This window comes from Myripristis murdjan, chromosome 24 (assembly GCF_902150065.1).
Source record: "Myripristis murdjan chromosome 24, fMyrMur1.1, whole genome shotgun sequence".
NCBI classification, from domain to species: Eukaryota; Metazoa; Chordata; class Actinopteri; order Holocentriformes; family Holocentridae; genus Myripristis; species Myripristis murdjan.
Window position 1 is genome coordinate 23,232,583 of NC_044003.1, and position 16,618 is coordinate 23,249,200.

General features: G+C 40.5%; 1 protein-coding gene across 2 annotated transcripts in view; it reads left to right on the forward strand.

Annotated features, from left to right (window-relative positions):
- Positions 1–16,618, forward strand: part of atad2b (ATPase family AAA domain containing 2B) — a 104,775-nt gene that overhangs the window by 68,688 nt on the left and 19,469 nt on the right. For both annotated transcript variants that reach the window (XM_030047291.1, XM_030047292.1), the window contains exons 25-26: positions 7,283–7,987; positions 10,529–10,659. In XM_030047291.1, the coding sequence (XP_029903151.1) occupies positions 7,283–7,987; positions 10,529–10,659 (836 nt within the window). The remainder of the gene's footprint in view (positions 1–7,282; positions 7,988–10,528; positions 10,660–16,618) is intronic.

Here is a 16,618-nt window from a genome sequence, read left to right on the forward strand (position 1 = left end):
CATATAAAACTTGAAGGTTATTGAATCCAATATACTTTCCTCCTGTAGCCTATAATGTTAGGTAAAGAATTGATAAAGAAATAAAGAAATAGCAGAATGGATTGATTGCCTAAATTTGTTTAACTAGCCTTGTAGTATAAGTGCAAGTTTATACTGATGATAATGTGGCATACAGTCCACGAATCTGGGCTAGATACTCTTATTCGTATTTATGCATACTATATCTAAGGAAAGGTATCAGGGGTCTTTTGCTGATTGTACTGTTCAACTTTTGGCATAGAGAAAGTATATTTTTTGACCATGTGTCCCTGTAAAGAGAAAAACAGTGGTCCATACCCTAAACTTCGCCTTGTTAGCAAGCTATTGTATTATAGACCCCCAAAAATCTACTGTATTTAATTTTGTCCTCACTGTAGCTATTTTTGAACATGTTAAGGATTATAATATTAAATATTAAAATACCTACTTGTAATTGTCAGTCTATATTTTGGTGAATATTAGAAAGGTTATGAGTTTATATTTCCTGGCTCTAAACATTTCTCCCCCTCAGTGTTTTCTTCATCTATGGGTGTGGCTTGCAGTTTGAGTTGCTGGTCATTGGGTACTGACTGGAAACGAGCATGTATCAAATGAACAAATCACTGCAGCGATTCTGATGCACTATTCAACCCAAAGGCATTACCAGTTTATGCTATTGAATTATTTTTCAGTGTCACTGGACTGATTTGTTTATTTAATACTTGCTGGTATGGCAGTTTTGATACTTCTCTCCTGAGGCTTTTTCCTCTTAGAAGTGGTTGCTTATGTGGATGTGGATGCCTTGGCACGTGTTTGTGCATGCACACACACTTCATATTGTTCTGACACGTATCTGTGGGATGGCAGCTCGTAACATTTGTGCCATTGCATAAATCATGCATGCGTTAGGAGCTTTTAATTATTACAAAGTGCTCTGCTTCTACCCCCTCTCTTGCTCTCTTTCTCCTTCTTTCCTCCCCCATCGACATATCTCCCGTCTGTGGTTGGCTGTTCATGCTCCAACAATTTCCATGCATTATTTAAGAGCTGAGGATGACGAGTCATTTGCTGCCACTCTGTCTCACCTTTTCCTCCCCCAGGAGCAGGCTTCATAGTTGCATTGGCGAAAGCTGACCTTAGTGAGACCTTTCTCTCTATGGGTCATGTGTGTTTTGGTGTGTGTGCTTGTGTAAAATAGACTGTGGAAACTGTGTATCCAGGAAGGGTTAAAATGGAAAAGAGGGGTCAGTAGAAAATGAAAGACTATGCTGCTTTTTCATTATTTTCTTTTCACAATGCTCATCTTTCCGGCTATTGCCTCTCACTGGCTGTGTTTGATGAAAAGAATAATATTTTGAAAATCATTTTCTCAAGACTCTGAGCAGGAAGGCAAGGTTTTCATGTGCTGTAATTGAAAAGCAGGCCTAGCTATGACTAATCATTGGATAAAGTGAAGTGACATTTCTAAATGAAATCTAGATTCTCAGGGGTAAATACAAACTGGTGATCAAGACAAAGCCTTTTATGAGATGAGAAAAGGTTGTAGACACACACACACACACACACACACACACACACACACACACAAACAGGGGTCTGCAGGTAGGATGCCAGCCCTCAAAACTATCCAAGATAACTTGCAGGGATTTTTGCCTCTTGTTCTTGCTTTCTCTCCTCCCCTACCCTCAATCTTTGGTCCTCCACCCCCAGCACAGTAACCATGCAGCAGTGATGGCAATGATGCCTATAGGAGAATGGAGCTCTTTGCCTGCTCCACAGCCTACCTTGTTGCAACCTCGTCCCCTGTATCAAATCAGGAGGAACCAAGAACCTAAGTTGCACCCCACCTTAGAACTCATCACTTTGTCAGCGGCCTCCTGTATCCATTTTAGAGAAAGAGAGATTCTGTGATAGACTGTGTGGGTATATCATCTGTAGACAGGCTCATGGTCACTGTGGCATGTGCTGGTATGGGGACTCTTCTCATAGTCTCTCTGCATCTCTGCTCATCTTGAAATAGCTGTTGATGTGAAAACCAGGCTGGTTGTTATCTAGTACCAAGTCTGGTGCTAGAAGATACTGTAAGTAGTCATAGTCATTTGTGACCGATGAGCAATGCCCCCACTCATTGTGTCCTCCTCATTTACCTGTTCCAAGCCCTGACATGGATATTATAGCCAGCTAGACGTCCAGTCAGACTACAGGGAAATCTGCCCTCTTTCTGTCCTCTTTAAAGTGTTTTAAATACTCACCTCTGTAGATTTAGATAATGCAGATTGCCATTTTTCCTCTTGCCTGTGATGTGAACACATTCATTTATGGATCATGTCCTATAGCCTCCCTAAAATGTAAAGGTATAGCCCCTGAAAATTTGAAGGCAATGTTCCAGCATATGTAAATGTGAGTTTATACGGTCAGCCTAACATAGATTCCACTTCTAAGGTAGAAAACATTTACTGTGAGATTTTAATTCCCTCATAACTCCTGGAAAAACAAGAGGAGGCAAGAGCAAGTTTCTTCACAACGATACATGAAACTGGCTGATTGAGAAAAGTCCTCTGCTTTTCACCACAAGCACCAATTGAGAGCTCTTTTGCATATTTTAAGGGCTCTATTCTTGGTATTTGAAGTAGGCTTAATCAGTAGAATTGCCTTTGAACTGCAAAGGATGTAACAAACATCAAAACACAAGCATTGTCACGCTAGTCTCCTAACAGGTTTCTTTTAGATGAAAAGTAAAACTCAAAACAAAATTAAGATTAGCTTGTAACTTGTTTAGAAATAAGTTTTGCATTAATAGTGTTTACCTGTCCATTAATGTTTTGCATTTAAAATCATGTAGTGTACGAGGCACTACAGTTGGGACAATTACTTAAGACTGTTTTTTTTTTAAAAAAAAAAAATGAATAATATCACAAAGAACAAAGAAATAAATGATTAACCTGTATCAAACAGAAAATAAGCATTTCTCCTATGTCCTCAGCTTTAAGGGTTAAGGCATCATTCCACTGCTATAATTAAATCTGCTAAAACAAGTTTGACATAAATGAAAAATTATTGTGCTAGTGGTCTTTGGACTTGTATTTCCATAAGGCTACTGGCATTGCATTTATGTTATGCTCTGTGCTGTCGCCTTGCCATGTGGAGATGATTTTATCTTGACAGCTAGGTTATATTGTGTCTCAGTGTCAGCATGGACAAAGGGGCAGAGTACACACTTAGGCCTCATTTACACCCTGTATTAACATGTGATCTGTATCTGGTTATGTTATCCGGATAAGGAAAAACACATTAATGCAATGTGTAAATGAACGCAGAACGCATTATGTTTGGAATGCAATCCGATTGTGTCAGACAACATATGATGCGGACTGGCTTGCATACTCATCCAGTCACAGCCAGGTGTAAATGCAGCACAGAATTGGGAGATAAAATCCGCCCATAAATTGAAAACATCACTACGACCTGGCTTCCCATGGATCTTTCTGATAGCTACGATCACAGGTGGAAAAAATGCAGGATGTGCATGGCATTATGTTGGGAGAGTTTATACAACACACTGCTGAAGAAGAAAGTCAACAGAACACAGAGTAGACACACATATGCACAGAGTAAAGTGTGTGTGTGAGAGAGACGGTAGTAGTAATCTAGAATTTTGTTATTTTAACTACTACTATTTGTTATTAGTACTCTTTTATTTATTTATTTATTTTTTTAAACGCAGTTTCTGTTGAAAGCCTTATGAATTCTGGGAAAGAGTCAGGAATGGCTGGTAAGCCATAGGTTCCTGACCGCTTGTATAATGTGTATAGTTAAGTAAAACAGAAAGAGAACAAGGCACTGGTAGTTTGATATATATATGTGTGTGTGTATATTTGTGTGTGTGTGTGTGTGTGTGTGTGTGTGTATATATGTGTGTATATATATGTATATATACATATATATATATGTATGTGTGTGTATATATACACACACACAATCAAATATATATTGTATATATATCAAATATATATCGTGTGTGTGTATATATTATATATACACACACATACATACACACACCAACAAACAAACACACACACATAATACTTTCTATACTGTACTGTATTATATTTGAGTCATACAGTGATTTAATCTGTAATTTGAGTTGCATTTGACAATACAGTTGGCTGCTGAGTCTCTCTTGAGTTTTGCTTGGGAGGGGAGATACGCCTGACGGAGATCTGCACTCCACTGGGTCCACTCTTCTAGTTTCTGTTACTGTGTTTTCGCCAACATTCCTCAATCCATGGAGATTCAGCCCTGCTTTTCCACTGAATGTTTCCTGCTGTAGATTATCATGTAACTCTTGCGGACAGCTAATGGAGTGCTTACGTGGTGCATAGTGGTTACTATGGGAACCACGGCAGTTGCCCATGCATTGTTGAGCTCTGCTGTAAATCCCGGTTTTGATCAGGCTTTTTGTATTAACCTTTTGTCATCCTGGAGTAAATATCTAGGAATATGTGAGCATCTGAATAAGGAAATATCTAGCAAATATTTACACTCAAACAGCTAAATTAGTTATTTGTTATACCTTAGGCTATTTGTTATTTTAGTTGCAGTGATTAGTGATTTAGTTGTTGTTTACCCTGCCTACTAAACTGCCCAACAACTCGCTTAATGACCCACCTGCTGAGATCCAATCACAGTGCAACAGAATCCAGAGATCGCGTTTTATTGCAAAGTGTAAATGACAGCTTGCACACACACATACACACACACACACACACACACACACACACACATTTTCAGATGCAAGCTGTTTGGAGTGAAAGTTAAACTTATGTTTTCACAATGTGGGCTCGTGAAATGCTGCAGATACAGGAGAGATAAGCAAGAATAATTTTGGTGATCAGAGTCAGATGCAGCCCACATTAACAACAAAACAACCACTATAAAAACAAACAGAGCTCTGAATGATATAAGGCTGAATGCTTGAGAACCTGGATAGTTGACAGGAATGGTACAGATTAAATTGGATTTATACATTGTTTAAAAATGTGAGTGTGTGTCAGAGACATGTATCCACTCAGATTTTTTTTGTTTAATCCCTTACACTAATGGAACTGTACGTTGCTATCACATTCTGCTTGGCTATGTCTCTTCATGCAGAGGCAGGCGTGTACACACACATAAGTTGCTGTTCGTGGCACTAATTGCACAGCATTAGTTGGCGCCAAGCATAGTCCAATACCCTGTGGGTTGTCTAGGGCGCTCTTGTGGCTAAGAGGAATTGCATTGGTATTCATTAAGAGGGTCACTAAAGAGGAGGTTCAGTAGCCCATCAGCGCCCCGTGGTTGACTGACTATACTCTTTTCTTTGTTGTTGTCTACTTTTCTTTCCTTGTGGGCGTCGAAGTTCGAGTTTCAGTGAGTGTGGTTGCTTTGCTTCCTGCCCCCCTCCTCCCTTTTCCAAGCAAGTACTTCATAACACAAGGATTCATTTTCTAACTCCCTCTGAAGCACAGTGTGCATCATCATATCTTTAGAGTAGAAAGATGAGATGAGCAGGGGCAAAAATGATGAGAGAGAGTAGGGATTTCACAGACAGCATGCAGGGATGTTATGACTTCTTGTCAGGGGTTGCCTATTCATGCCTTGCTGGCTAATGTGTGGATGAAGATGAATCGATAGGGAACTAGCCTAGTACTGAGGCAAATCTTTACTCTGAGCGTATAGTGGTTATGTACAGTTCTATGGTAAATAATATGATGGGGCACTAATACTTTAATACTTTGAGAACCAGGCTAGCATATGATAGACTATTGATTCTGCATGATATTCCACAGTTGCAGATTTAGATCATTACATTGGACCTTGACAGTTATATAATGGCCAGGATTGTATGGATTTTATTGAGTCTACTGTGATCCTCTGGGCCCTTGTGAAACTGATCATATTTTAGGAGACAACATTTTGATATAGCCATGACTACAGCAGTACACACAATAAATGTGGTAGTTTTTGCCAGCTTTTAATGATTTAGTGAGAGGAGAGACATCTGAGACCAAAGATGTTTTTTCCCCCTGTTGTTGCAAAGAATTATCATGCAGTGTCAAATGCTGACTATGGTGACCCAACAGATGATCTTGAGCTTTGAAGGCCTTTTGATACCAACACCAAAGGGTTTTTTGGGGTTGGGTCAAGCTCACTGACAGGTCATGGTAATTCCACTTATCAAACACTTAGGAAGCTGACATGTGGTGCTTTCTATATGACTCTCTTTCTCAGTCTTTCTCTCTGTCTTCCTCTCTCACTTTGTTGCTCTGTTGCTCACATCTTGATATCTGCATTTTTGGAAACACACCTGTTGATGTTTCACACCATAGGGCATTCTTGCTACATTGCTGAGCTCGCACCTGCCTTAAACTGCCAACCACTATCTGTTTTCAATGTTGTTCATCCGTGTGGCAGCATGGCTACTACCTCATCTAACTCGCTCTTGACCTCTCAATCACTCTGTCCGCCACTTGCCAGCATTCTTTTAAGGCCAAACGGCAGGAGTGATACGCAGTCAACATCTAACCCCGTAGGAGCAAAAGTAGTAAGCCAGATTTTGGTATTTTATGAGGAGGGGGTTGTTGCTGTTCCACTAGTCAGAACCTTTGGAGGAAGGAAATGGCAAGGAAACTTTATTAGTAGTAGTCAACATCCCCTGCACATGTTATTGCGCACGCACGCACGCACGCACGCACGCACGCACACATGCACACACACATACACACACACATACACACCATATCCCTTTGAGACCTAGAGACTCCTCTGCTCCAGACACACATTCCGTGCACACAGATGCAAGCACATATGCAATTTCAAACTTGGAGAGGATAATGAACAATTGCAATGAAGCCGATATCTCATTTTACCCCTGTGGTTAGAGGGGTGTGTGTGAGAAAGAGGAAATGGGTTGTTAGGCACCTAAATTGAAAGTTGTTCATTTTACACTGTCAAGTGTGTCCAGTTAATTTTCTATGAATGAGAGGGATTGTGTGGAGACAGAAAGTGTCTATTTGTAAAGGTTTCAGATGAATTTAAATATTGCCACTCTTGTTACGATGCTATAGATCTAATGATTTTAACAAGTCATAAATTGTCTGGAAATTGAAATCAAACACTTGACAATGACTATAATTTCTCTAAGTTATTTGGGAATGTTTCATGCTTGTCAGAACTAATCTGGTTCTTTCTGTTATTTCTCTCTTCTCTTTCTGCCTGTTTGTAGATCATTTAAAGCGCAAGGTTCGGCGGCGACCACCTTGGGGGCGGGGCATCATTCGTAAGAAGAAGAGCTACAAGAAAGGGACAGAGGAGGAGGAAGAGGAGCCGGAGGTGGAAGCAGCGGGCCCTAGTGACTCATGTCTGACACAGGATGAGGAATCTTCTTGTGATACAATGGGCTCCCAGCCCAATGGCCACCATCCTCATGCCCCCTCCACAGAGGAGGAGAGCTCCAATGAGCCCCCTGTTGTGGCCCCAGCCAATCCTGCAGAGATCAAGGAAGCCCCAGAAGAGCCAGCCCCTAAGGAGGCAGAGCCCACAGCCAAGGAGGTGGAGTCTGAAAACAAAGAGAAACCTTCTGAATTACTGTGCAGAAGTGACAATGCAGAAGGGGACAGCCAGGCCAAGCAGGCTGACTTGCAGCCTGTGATTGAAAGATCTGAGGCCCAGCCTAAGCACACAGAGGATCTGCTAATGCCACAGGTGGAGTGTGTGAATGGAGATGAATCTATGGACAGCCTGGACTCCCAGAGCCCCAAGAAAAGCTGTGAGACAGGGGAAAGGACTCCAAACAGTATGGCTGAGGGCTCAGCCAAGCCACAGCAGGAAGAGCACAAAGACAAAGATGAGAGCAAAGCAACTCAGGAGCATCCTCCCCAGGATGGGAGGACAATAACAGAAACTGTTGAGGAAGAGCAAGTCAAAGAAGGTATAAAGTTCGACTTACAGATTTCTCTGATCCACCTCTTTTAACATAACAGTTTATCAAAACATGGAGTTGTTTTCATGTTTATTAATTGTACAGAATCCTTAAAGACTAATCAAATATTGATAAACTGCTGCTGAGAACCATTCCTGATATAGTGTTTTGAACTTTTACAACACAAAATAAACAATGTGCAATGAGGGCTTAAAACCATATAAAGGAAAAATGGATAAATAAACTAATAAATAGATAACATAATGACCTAAATGAAATGCGATAAAGTGAAATATTTTTTTTTTAAAAGGCCAAGGGAAATTAAAGATTAATTCGTCCATAGCCCTACAACAGGGTAGAAAGTGACCCAGTTCAGATGGGCAACACTTGAACACAAGAAGCCGGTGTTGTTTGGCAGGCTGCAGCACAGTCAGCAGCTTTAGCAGTCCATGTAGCGTTGGGGGTGGCAACGGATCCCGATAACTGATCTGCCACTTGTAAAATAGTTTCTTTTTTTCTTTTTTTTTTTTTTTTTTAAGTAATCAGTGTGAAATAACATGTTAAAACATTATCTTATGTCTTGTCTTAACATGATTACTAAGAGTAGTTTGTTTGTTTTATTCGAATGTTGGCCTATTGTCAGTAGGCTAGCAGGCTATGTTAATAGGCCTAATAATAACTGCAGGACAAAATATTTAGCTGCTTTTCTGAAAAAGATAAAGAGATCTTGATGTAATGTAAGTAAAACCAAGTTTAAAATATTCATTGTCAGACTTGCGTTTGGCTGTGTTGTGGAGTTTTGAACTGCAGTTTCCTCTCCATCTATGAAGCTAGTGTTACTTACACGCTGTAGTGAAAAATATAGTTCAAAATAGAAGTGCTACTCTAATATCAATTACATTTGAAAACAAAACAAAGCAAAAAACAAACAAACAAAAAATCACATTCATAGTCCATTCAGAATTTATTGCACTCCAAAACCACAATCCTCCAGTTGAGAACCACTTTCCCAGGGAGTATTCACATCTGTGCAGCCACATGATATAGATTTAGACCAATTTAGATGTGCAAAATATACAGGCATGTATTGACCATTACGCCATCCTGTCTTTCAACATTGCATTTTGGCATTCAACCCGTATTTTTTAAACTGTTTAAATATGTCTTCATAATGTGTAAATTGGGCAGGAGGAAATGACATAAGACATCAGCAATGAAAAATAGCTAGGATAAGGAAATCACTTTTATGAATATTTTGTGGCAGAACAGGATACCAGAGGAAACCATTCTGTTAGTGTGTATGTATTATAGTCAGTAGTTGTACCATAGTATGTACAGTGGCTGCTTGAAATATTTGGATAAGCCAGCCATTGTGTGTATGAACCTTTTCGGTAGCTGACACAACTTTGAGCTGTGTCTTAAGGAAGTCTGTTTGGGGAGAAGAAGACCTGGTGGGCTGAGCTGTTTCTTCTGGACCCTATCTTTTTATCTCACATGGTCATCATTCATGCCATAGAAATGCGATGAAAGTAGGATTTAACAAAATGAGTCACAGTTCCTCTGATGCGGATGGTATCTCAAAATGAGTTATTGAAAATTGGACTCATGCAGGAGAGAAACAATAATGCCTGACACTTACACATTCCGACAGTGCTCAGCCTTCCCCTTAATAATGATGATGAATGACTTTGTTGATTGTCATCCAGCACTCTTGATTTACTCCTGGTTTGGCTTTTAAAATCGAGAGGAGGGCATGAATAATGCAACACAAGTCATCCAGAATATAAAATGCTATCCCTTGGCTTAGCAGACGGTATATCTCAATAGAGGAATTCCAGGGGTTTGGATGTTGCATGTACCTTTGTAGAATTTCCACACCCTCTGAGATGTATCCCCAACAAGAAAAAAAAAAAAAAAAAAAAAAACCTCCTCTCTCCGTTTTTTTCTATAAAAGATTCAAAAGGTTGGCTGGCCTTTTCACCCACCTGCTCCACCTCAATATCTTTGAGACTGCCATATTTTTTTCTTTGCTGTGAACCTTTCTGCTCTTGAATTAGTGGAGTGTAGCAGAGTCTGGGACAAACCAATGAGTTTGTGTGTTTGATTAAGGGCCTGTGGTCTGGCTGGAGATTAGCAGAAGCCAGCTGGAAGGCTCGGGTTACGGTACTGCTATAATATGGAATAGCTATCAGAGGATGGCCCAACAAGACAACAAAACACACGCAAGTTCAGGTTGTAGTCAACAAGATGCTCCACCCTCTCACTTACTATTTCATCATCATTTCATCCTGGATTTTCTTGAACAGCATAATAAAATGACAGCAAAGATGCCAGACCTGAAGTCTTGGAGCAAATGGCTAATGGACCTTGTGCTCTGAAATTTTCCTCTTTGTACATTTCTCAGCAAGAGAAGAGTAAATTGAGGCCTCAACATTAGCTAGTCCCTTAGACTTGGCAGTTTCCTCTTATTGTAATCATACTGTTTTTCTTTCTTTCTTTCTTTAATTGTTAACCTTGCTTCCAACTAATCATGCACCCATCTATTCATAGGCGGGTCCAAAGTGAAGAAATGCAAGAAGAGCCATTCAGAACAGTCAAAGGGATCTGCTGACAAGATGGAGGAGGAGCCACAACAAATCCCTCCCCCTCCGCCATTAGTGATTGACCACCAGCGACTATTGGTAAAGTACCATACACCATATATTTTTGCTATCTTCTTACTTACAGAACTGTCATTTGGAGAGTTTATTTGTAGGTTGACAATGAACATGTCTAACATGATACCATAGTTTTAGAGAGATCAATCAGTGATGCTCCTCTCAGTGAAAATTGCCATCTTGGGACTTGATGTTGGAGTAGTTATTGGAGTATGTTTTCAGTTAATGAATAAATAAGCAGATATTGCAAAAACTGCCATACATAGCTAGTAACACTACCGAAAACTTACAAATTTCAAAACATATTGACTTTTCACTGCTTATATATATAAAATACTAATACTACAAGGAAGAAGGAGATTTGTTCCCGTTTTTATTCCTATTAACAATATATTATTTTTCTCTAAAGAATGAAAGCCTCAAACAAATCCTGTAATCTCACCAGTAAATTGGTCAACATTGAGAGAATTATAGGCTTATTGGTAGCAACAGAACCAGCTGTGGCAAATTGTCACATTTTGTTACTGACTAATTAGACTGTGATTATGGAAAAGAAGAGCTATAATCTAAAAATCTTACCAATATGTTTTTGTTCTGTCTTATTTAAGTTCATAGGGGTGTTTGTTTAAATTATGTTTGCAGTATTTATGAAGGGAGCTGGAGAGTTTTTTCCTCTTTTTTTTCCTCAAAGAAACAGCTGTTTCACTGCGGGAGGTCTGTTCTTCTTTTTTCCCATAGAATGTTTCCTCACATTTTTATTGTATAGTCATGAATATGCAAGAGCAGCCGAAAAAACAGCCTGTTTATGTCCCCCAATTGAATGGTGTTAGAAATGGTACTAATAGTCTGTAGTGGCCATTGGCCATACCCAGCTTAGGCCTGTTTCTTTGAAGGCTAACCATTCATGTTATCTTCAGTGAGCCAGTGGAGGTAGCTATAGCCTTTCTCGCACTCATTTTCTTGCTGGCATACTAACTGGCAGTGTCCCCTCCTTAATCCTTGTCACAGGCGCTATAATGGCGTCCGTGTAAAAAGCCTTCCTGCACTCAGCATTAATCCATTTCTTTCTCCTCCAACTGCTCCATGGCATCCAAACCTAGAAAAAGCAACATGGAAGTAGTCAATTTTGGCATCCAGACTATGAGAAATATTACCGTCATTTGAATGAGGCCTAAAAGGCAGCAGATGCGGTGAAAGTGTTTATGAGGGATAGGATTTAAAGTATGGGGAATGGGCCACTCAATCATGGAAGACCAGCTGCAAGCTTCCCCTGAATCCTTAGGTCTGCTCTGGTGCTGAAGGTGTCACGCTGTCATCAAATGGATAACTCCAACTTTCCAGGCTTATCCCTCCCCTCTGTTCACTCTGTGGTGGTTATGCAGACGCTTCTCTACCCTTTTCATCTCTCAACCATTGATATTCTGTATCCCTACCAGCTGAGCAGGGAGGGAGCCAATTACTTTGGTAGGGCATTTACACATCTCTCAATCAACAGGTGTTGTTCCTACAACATTTTAAACACACAAGGCTATGACTCAAACATGAGCTTCTTTCCACCCCACTAGATCTGCCAACTTGTCCCAGGATTGATTGACGTGTTCAAGGAAAAGAGAACATGTGAAGCGGCTCTGCGGCACTTTGCACAGTCACGCTAGGGTACCACCTAATACCCCAAGTGTAAATTGGAGCCTTGGCTCAATAGGTTCCCTTGACAGTGCCTCTCCACTGATCGGGGGACTTGGTTTGAGGATGGTCTGTGTAGTGTAATTGGTCTAAAAGAAGTGCTCTTTTGACATGCACTTACTTCTTTCCTGCCTGCTCCGAAGTGACATTCAGCTATCAAGCCATTATCTGGTGGCTTTTACCCCTGTCCCATGGGGATGATGGGGATGGCGTAGTACGTATCTTGTCCTCCCGAACTTGACTGCATCTCTCAAACTGATTGACAGTGCTTGTTGTTGGCCTGATCTTAGTGCTCCAGTTGACCGCCCCTGTGAACAGCCACACACAGCACTAATCTGAAGGTTTATTTGTTAGCAGGGGGAAGTCGGGGAAATATCTTAAAGAAACAGATCGTGAAAAGAGGGGAGTGTGAATAATTGCTTTTTCATCCCTGGCTTACGGAACAAATTGAATTTCCGGTGAGCAGGATGAGAGTCGCCGTTTAAGCAGATATTTGCTGGGTGGGCTGGGACTGGCATGCTGCCTTGATGCATATTAGGGCCTGGAGTGAGTGGTGTGCTGTTCCTCCTTTCTTCCCTCAGTCATGTTCATTGATTGTAGAGGGCTCATTATTTTTGACTTTTAACTTGATGGAGGGGGCTTGAAGATCCCTTTGGAATTAACTACAGTCGGAACACTGTGAGTTTGTTCACAGACCTCACACCCAGAGCCTGTAGGACAGAGATGTTATTTCAGTATTCACAGCCCATCTTTCAGAGACACAGCACATTTGTGATTCCCTTAAAATCAAGTTTTGTTATTGCTAGGCTGACTTAAATGATGCCTGATGCTGTCTGGAGCAAAATGAATCCCTCAGTATATATAAATATATTTTTACATGTTTCTTTCACTACTCCCAAATGTCTCTGATTGTCAGCTGCTTTCTTCCATCAATAATCAGACACTTGCCCACAGATGGACCGGATGAAGCAGCACTGAAGATTGCAGACGAGAATCCAGTAACAAGGAATCCAATCTGGTCCAGCAATTTTTTCCCCCATTTTACCAAGAACACACAGATTACCGTCTGCTATGCAGTTTTCTCTCCGCAGCTGCAAACAACCAGTCTTTCTAGTTTCTGGCACAGTAAAGAGTCCTTTTGCTTGATACTAAGCTATTACAGCATCTCAGGATTTCCTCTTTTAGAGATGCCTGTCAACAGAAATGGCCCTATTTCAGTTTGTCATCTCCCCTCATTTTTAGCACTAATAACAGCAGGGGCCCATGCAATGAAGTAGCCATTCCACCCATCTATTCAGAAAGACACCGCTGGACTGGCATTTGATTGTCAATAAAAATAGATAACTTTGAAGTGCATCTTTTATTTTCATTCCCACTAATTTCCTGACAGTGTGGCCATTTGCTTGTAATTGCAGTCATACTACAAATCACACAACATATGCATACCAGCCACTCTTCATTCCTCCTCAGAGCCGCTCTCCATAAGCAACTCCCACACTCTGTGCATGTCAAAACCCTTTTCCCTTCCCTTCAGTTTCTCAATGACATGAGTATGTTTAAGTTGTTGGTTATCTTCACAACTACTGTATTCTGCAGGGAGAGTGGGTGGGCTTAGTTTTTTTTTTTTTTTTTTTAATCTTTGACAAAAGATAATAGAGGAGAATTAATGTTAGGGAAACTGCTTTTGCTTTGTTTGTATTTCCTTTGCTGCTGTTGTTGTTCTAGGTGTCAGTTGCATGATCTGAGCATATGCTTAAACTCAGTTTTACTGTTGCTGAGAAATCTTCATGCAGCATGCTTGCTTAACAGTATTTTTAGTCAGAGTGCATCCATGTTGTCTTGAATGGATTAAGGCTTTATTCCAGAACTGTTCGTTTCTCACATACAGTGAGTGTAAGCTAGGGTTTGGGGAAAAAATCAAGGCGAATTGTGTAAGAATCACAATTCTTATCTTATCTTAAATCAGTGAGCAAATTCTAATAATTGGTTCATTATTGTTTTCAGTCATGCTATGGTTCCAGTGCTTTTGCCACTAAATATGCTATAGTCAGCTCTGCTGTGAGCACAATGTCACAGTGCACTCAGGGTGCAGTGCAGAGTATTGCTAGACATTTCTAGAGCAGCAATTAAATAGCTCTGTCCATAGCCTATTTCAGTTCTAAAGACATATCTACAGCATGGTTTGTTATGTAGGCTTTTCCATAGCAGGTCCAGAGAAAAAATTGCTTGGTGTTTAATACTTGCCAGACATTAACAGACTAACCTATTCAAAAGATCTGCAAAACATTCAGCTGATGAGTAAAGCCCCCTTAAATCAGTAAAGTTTACTGTGCATTTCTGTATATTTGTTTGGTAAGATCTTGTTTTTTAGCTATGGTAGCAAGGCACAGCTTTAGACAAGCAGACCTGCTGTTGCTGACGAGACGAAGTTTGTTTCACATTCATACCTTCTGAGCTGAGTTCAGGGACAGTAAGGAGATATTGACTGATAAACCCTTCCGTGTTGAGTTCAGGGCAAGTAAGGAGATATTGACTGATAAAGCCTTTCGAGTTGAGTTCAGGAAAAATGAGATATTGACTGATAAAACCTGTCATGCTGAGTTCAGGGGAAGTAAGGAAATATTGACTGATAAAACATTCTGTGTTGAGTTCAGGGAAAGTAAGGAGATATTGACTGATAAAGCCTTCCATTTTGAGTTCAGGGAATGTAAAGGAGATATTGACTGATAATTCCAACGATTATGTAAACAGACTGATCAAACCAATAGCAGTTAATCACTGAAACCCAGTTAAACCAAATTATGACCCAGGAATTGTGATTGAATTGAATTGTGAGATCAGACTGGACAGTGTGAGCACACAGTATAAACATGTTGTCCTTGGCCATACACGCAGGCAGATCAAACATGCAGTGGGAGTTGTCATCAAACAAGATATTTAAAACATTTTATGTTGTAAGGATATACACTAAGCCAAATCTTGAGCTTGTCAATGGTATTTAGGACTCAAAACAAGTCACTCTTGTTTGTTCTTTCTTGACACACAGTAAACTCAATATCATCCATTGCAGGGGCTCACTTTGCTGCTTAGCACAAAAAGAGTGAAGTACATAGAAAGCATTAGCCTTTTGTTCATGGTTGTGCTCAGGGTGGGTGTAATGAAGCAAGCCAGTGCTTATACAGTAGTTTGCCCACGCACCAAGCTTGTGGTTTACTGTGCCCTTTTGCTGTGCTCACAGTCTCAGGCATCTAACTCCCTTCTCCCTCCTAGTTTATGTGCTAAAGGTGATTGGATTGTGTGGGATTTAATAGTCTGGATTAGTTATAGATGAAAAGAATATTTAAAATGCATCACTTTGCTTTTGTTAACCTTGAGAAATAGTCACCACCAGCATTGGCCTATGACTGGAAGCAAAATCATTATATTGTGTTTTGGCAATAAAAATTGGAAAGAGCATGCTGCAAAGAGGTTGACATTTCATTTACTGGTGACTAGTTCAGGGAGAAATACATAATAAAGGGGAATGTTTTAAACACTGTACGACAACCAAGAAACAGACAAATGGTAGTTATCTAACTTTTTTAAGTCACAATATGCACCAAGTGCCCAGGTAGTATTCCTTTCCTTTCAGGTAATGACTGGCATTTTCTGTCAGTTACCATGGAAACCATTAACAGCCTGTATATTGATAGCAGATACAAACTGAGGCTTTCTTTAGTGGCTGAAAGCCTAATGCCCTGCAAGTCACCTGATTACTGTAAATCCCTTGATATGCAGGGGTTTTGCCATTTACAAGCAGCTGTCAGGTAGAGCCAACTTGGGTTAGAGGCCTACATCAGATTTTCAAGCTATGCATGTCAAAATGTTCCAGATGGAGAGTATGTGTTGATATACTCAATGCATTGTCTTTCAGTGCCAAATATCACCTCTGTTTAAACACACACAAGCACTCAAGCTCTCTCTCCCTGTCTCTTTCTCTTTACTCACTCACACTGGAGGTCAACCTCTAGCACCTGTTTATCATTTACAAGCTGCATCAAGCCACATGCCCTTCCCTCCTTAACGCTGAACAATTCAGAATTCACAGCTATCAAATGGCTCAGGGTTGCCCAGAGTCACTTGTGCTGGAAGTGATGGCAACCCTTGCATTTTAAGGATGACTCCTCAGCCCTTCTCCTGCTGGCAGGGCTTACGCCTGCCCTGCTGAAAGGGATGACCATGGAATTTTCTCGTGACACTGAGTTAGTTGCCACGGCTCAGCACAGCTTGATTCATCTATATTGTGTTACCCAACTGTGTG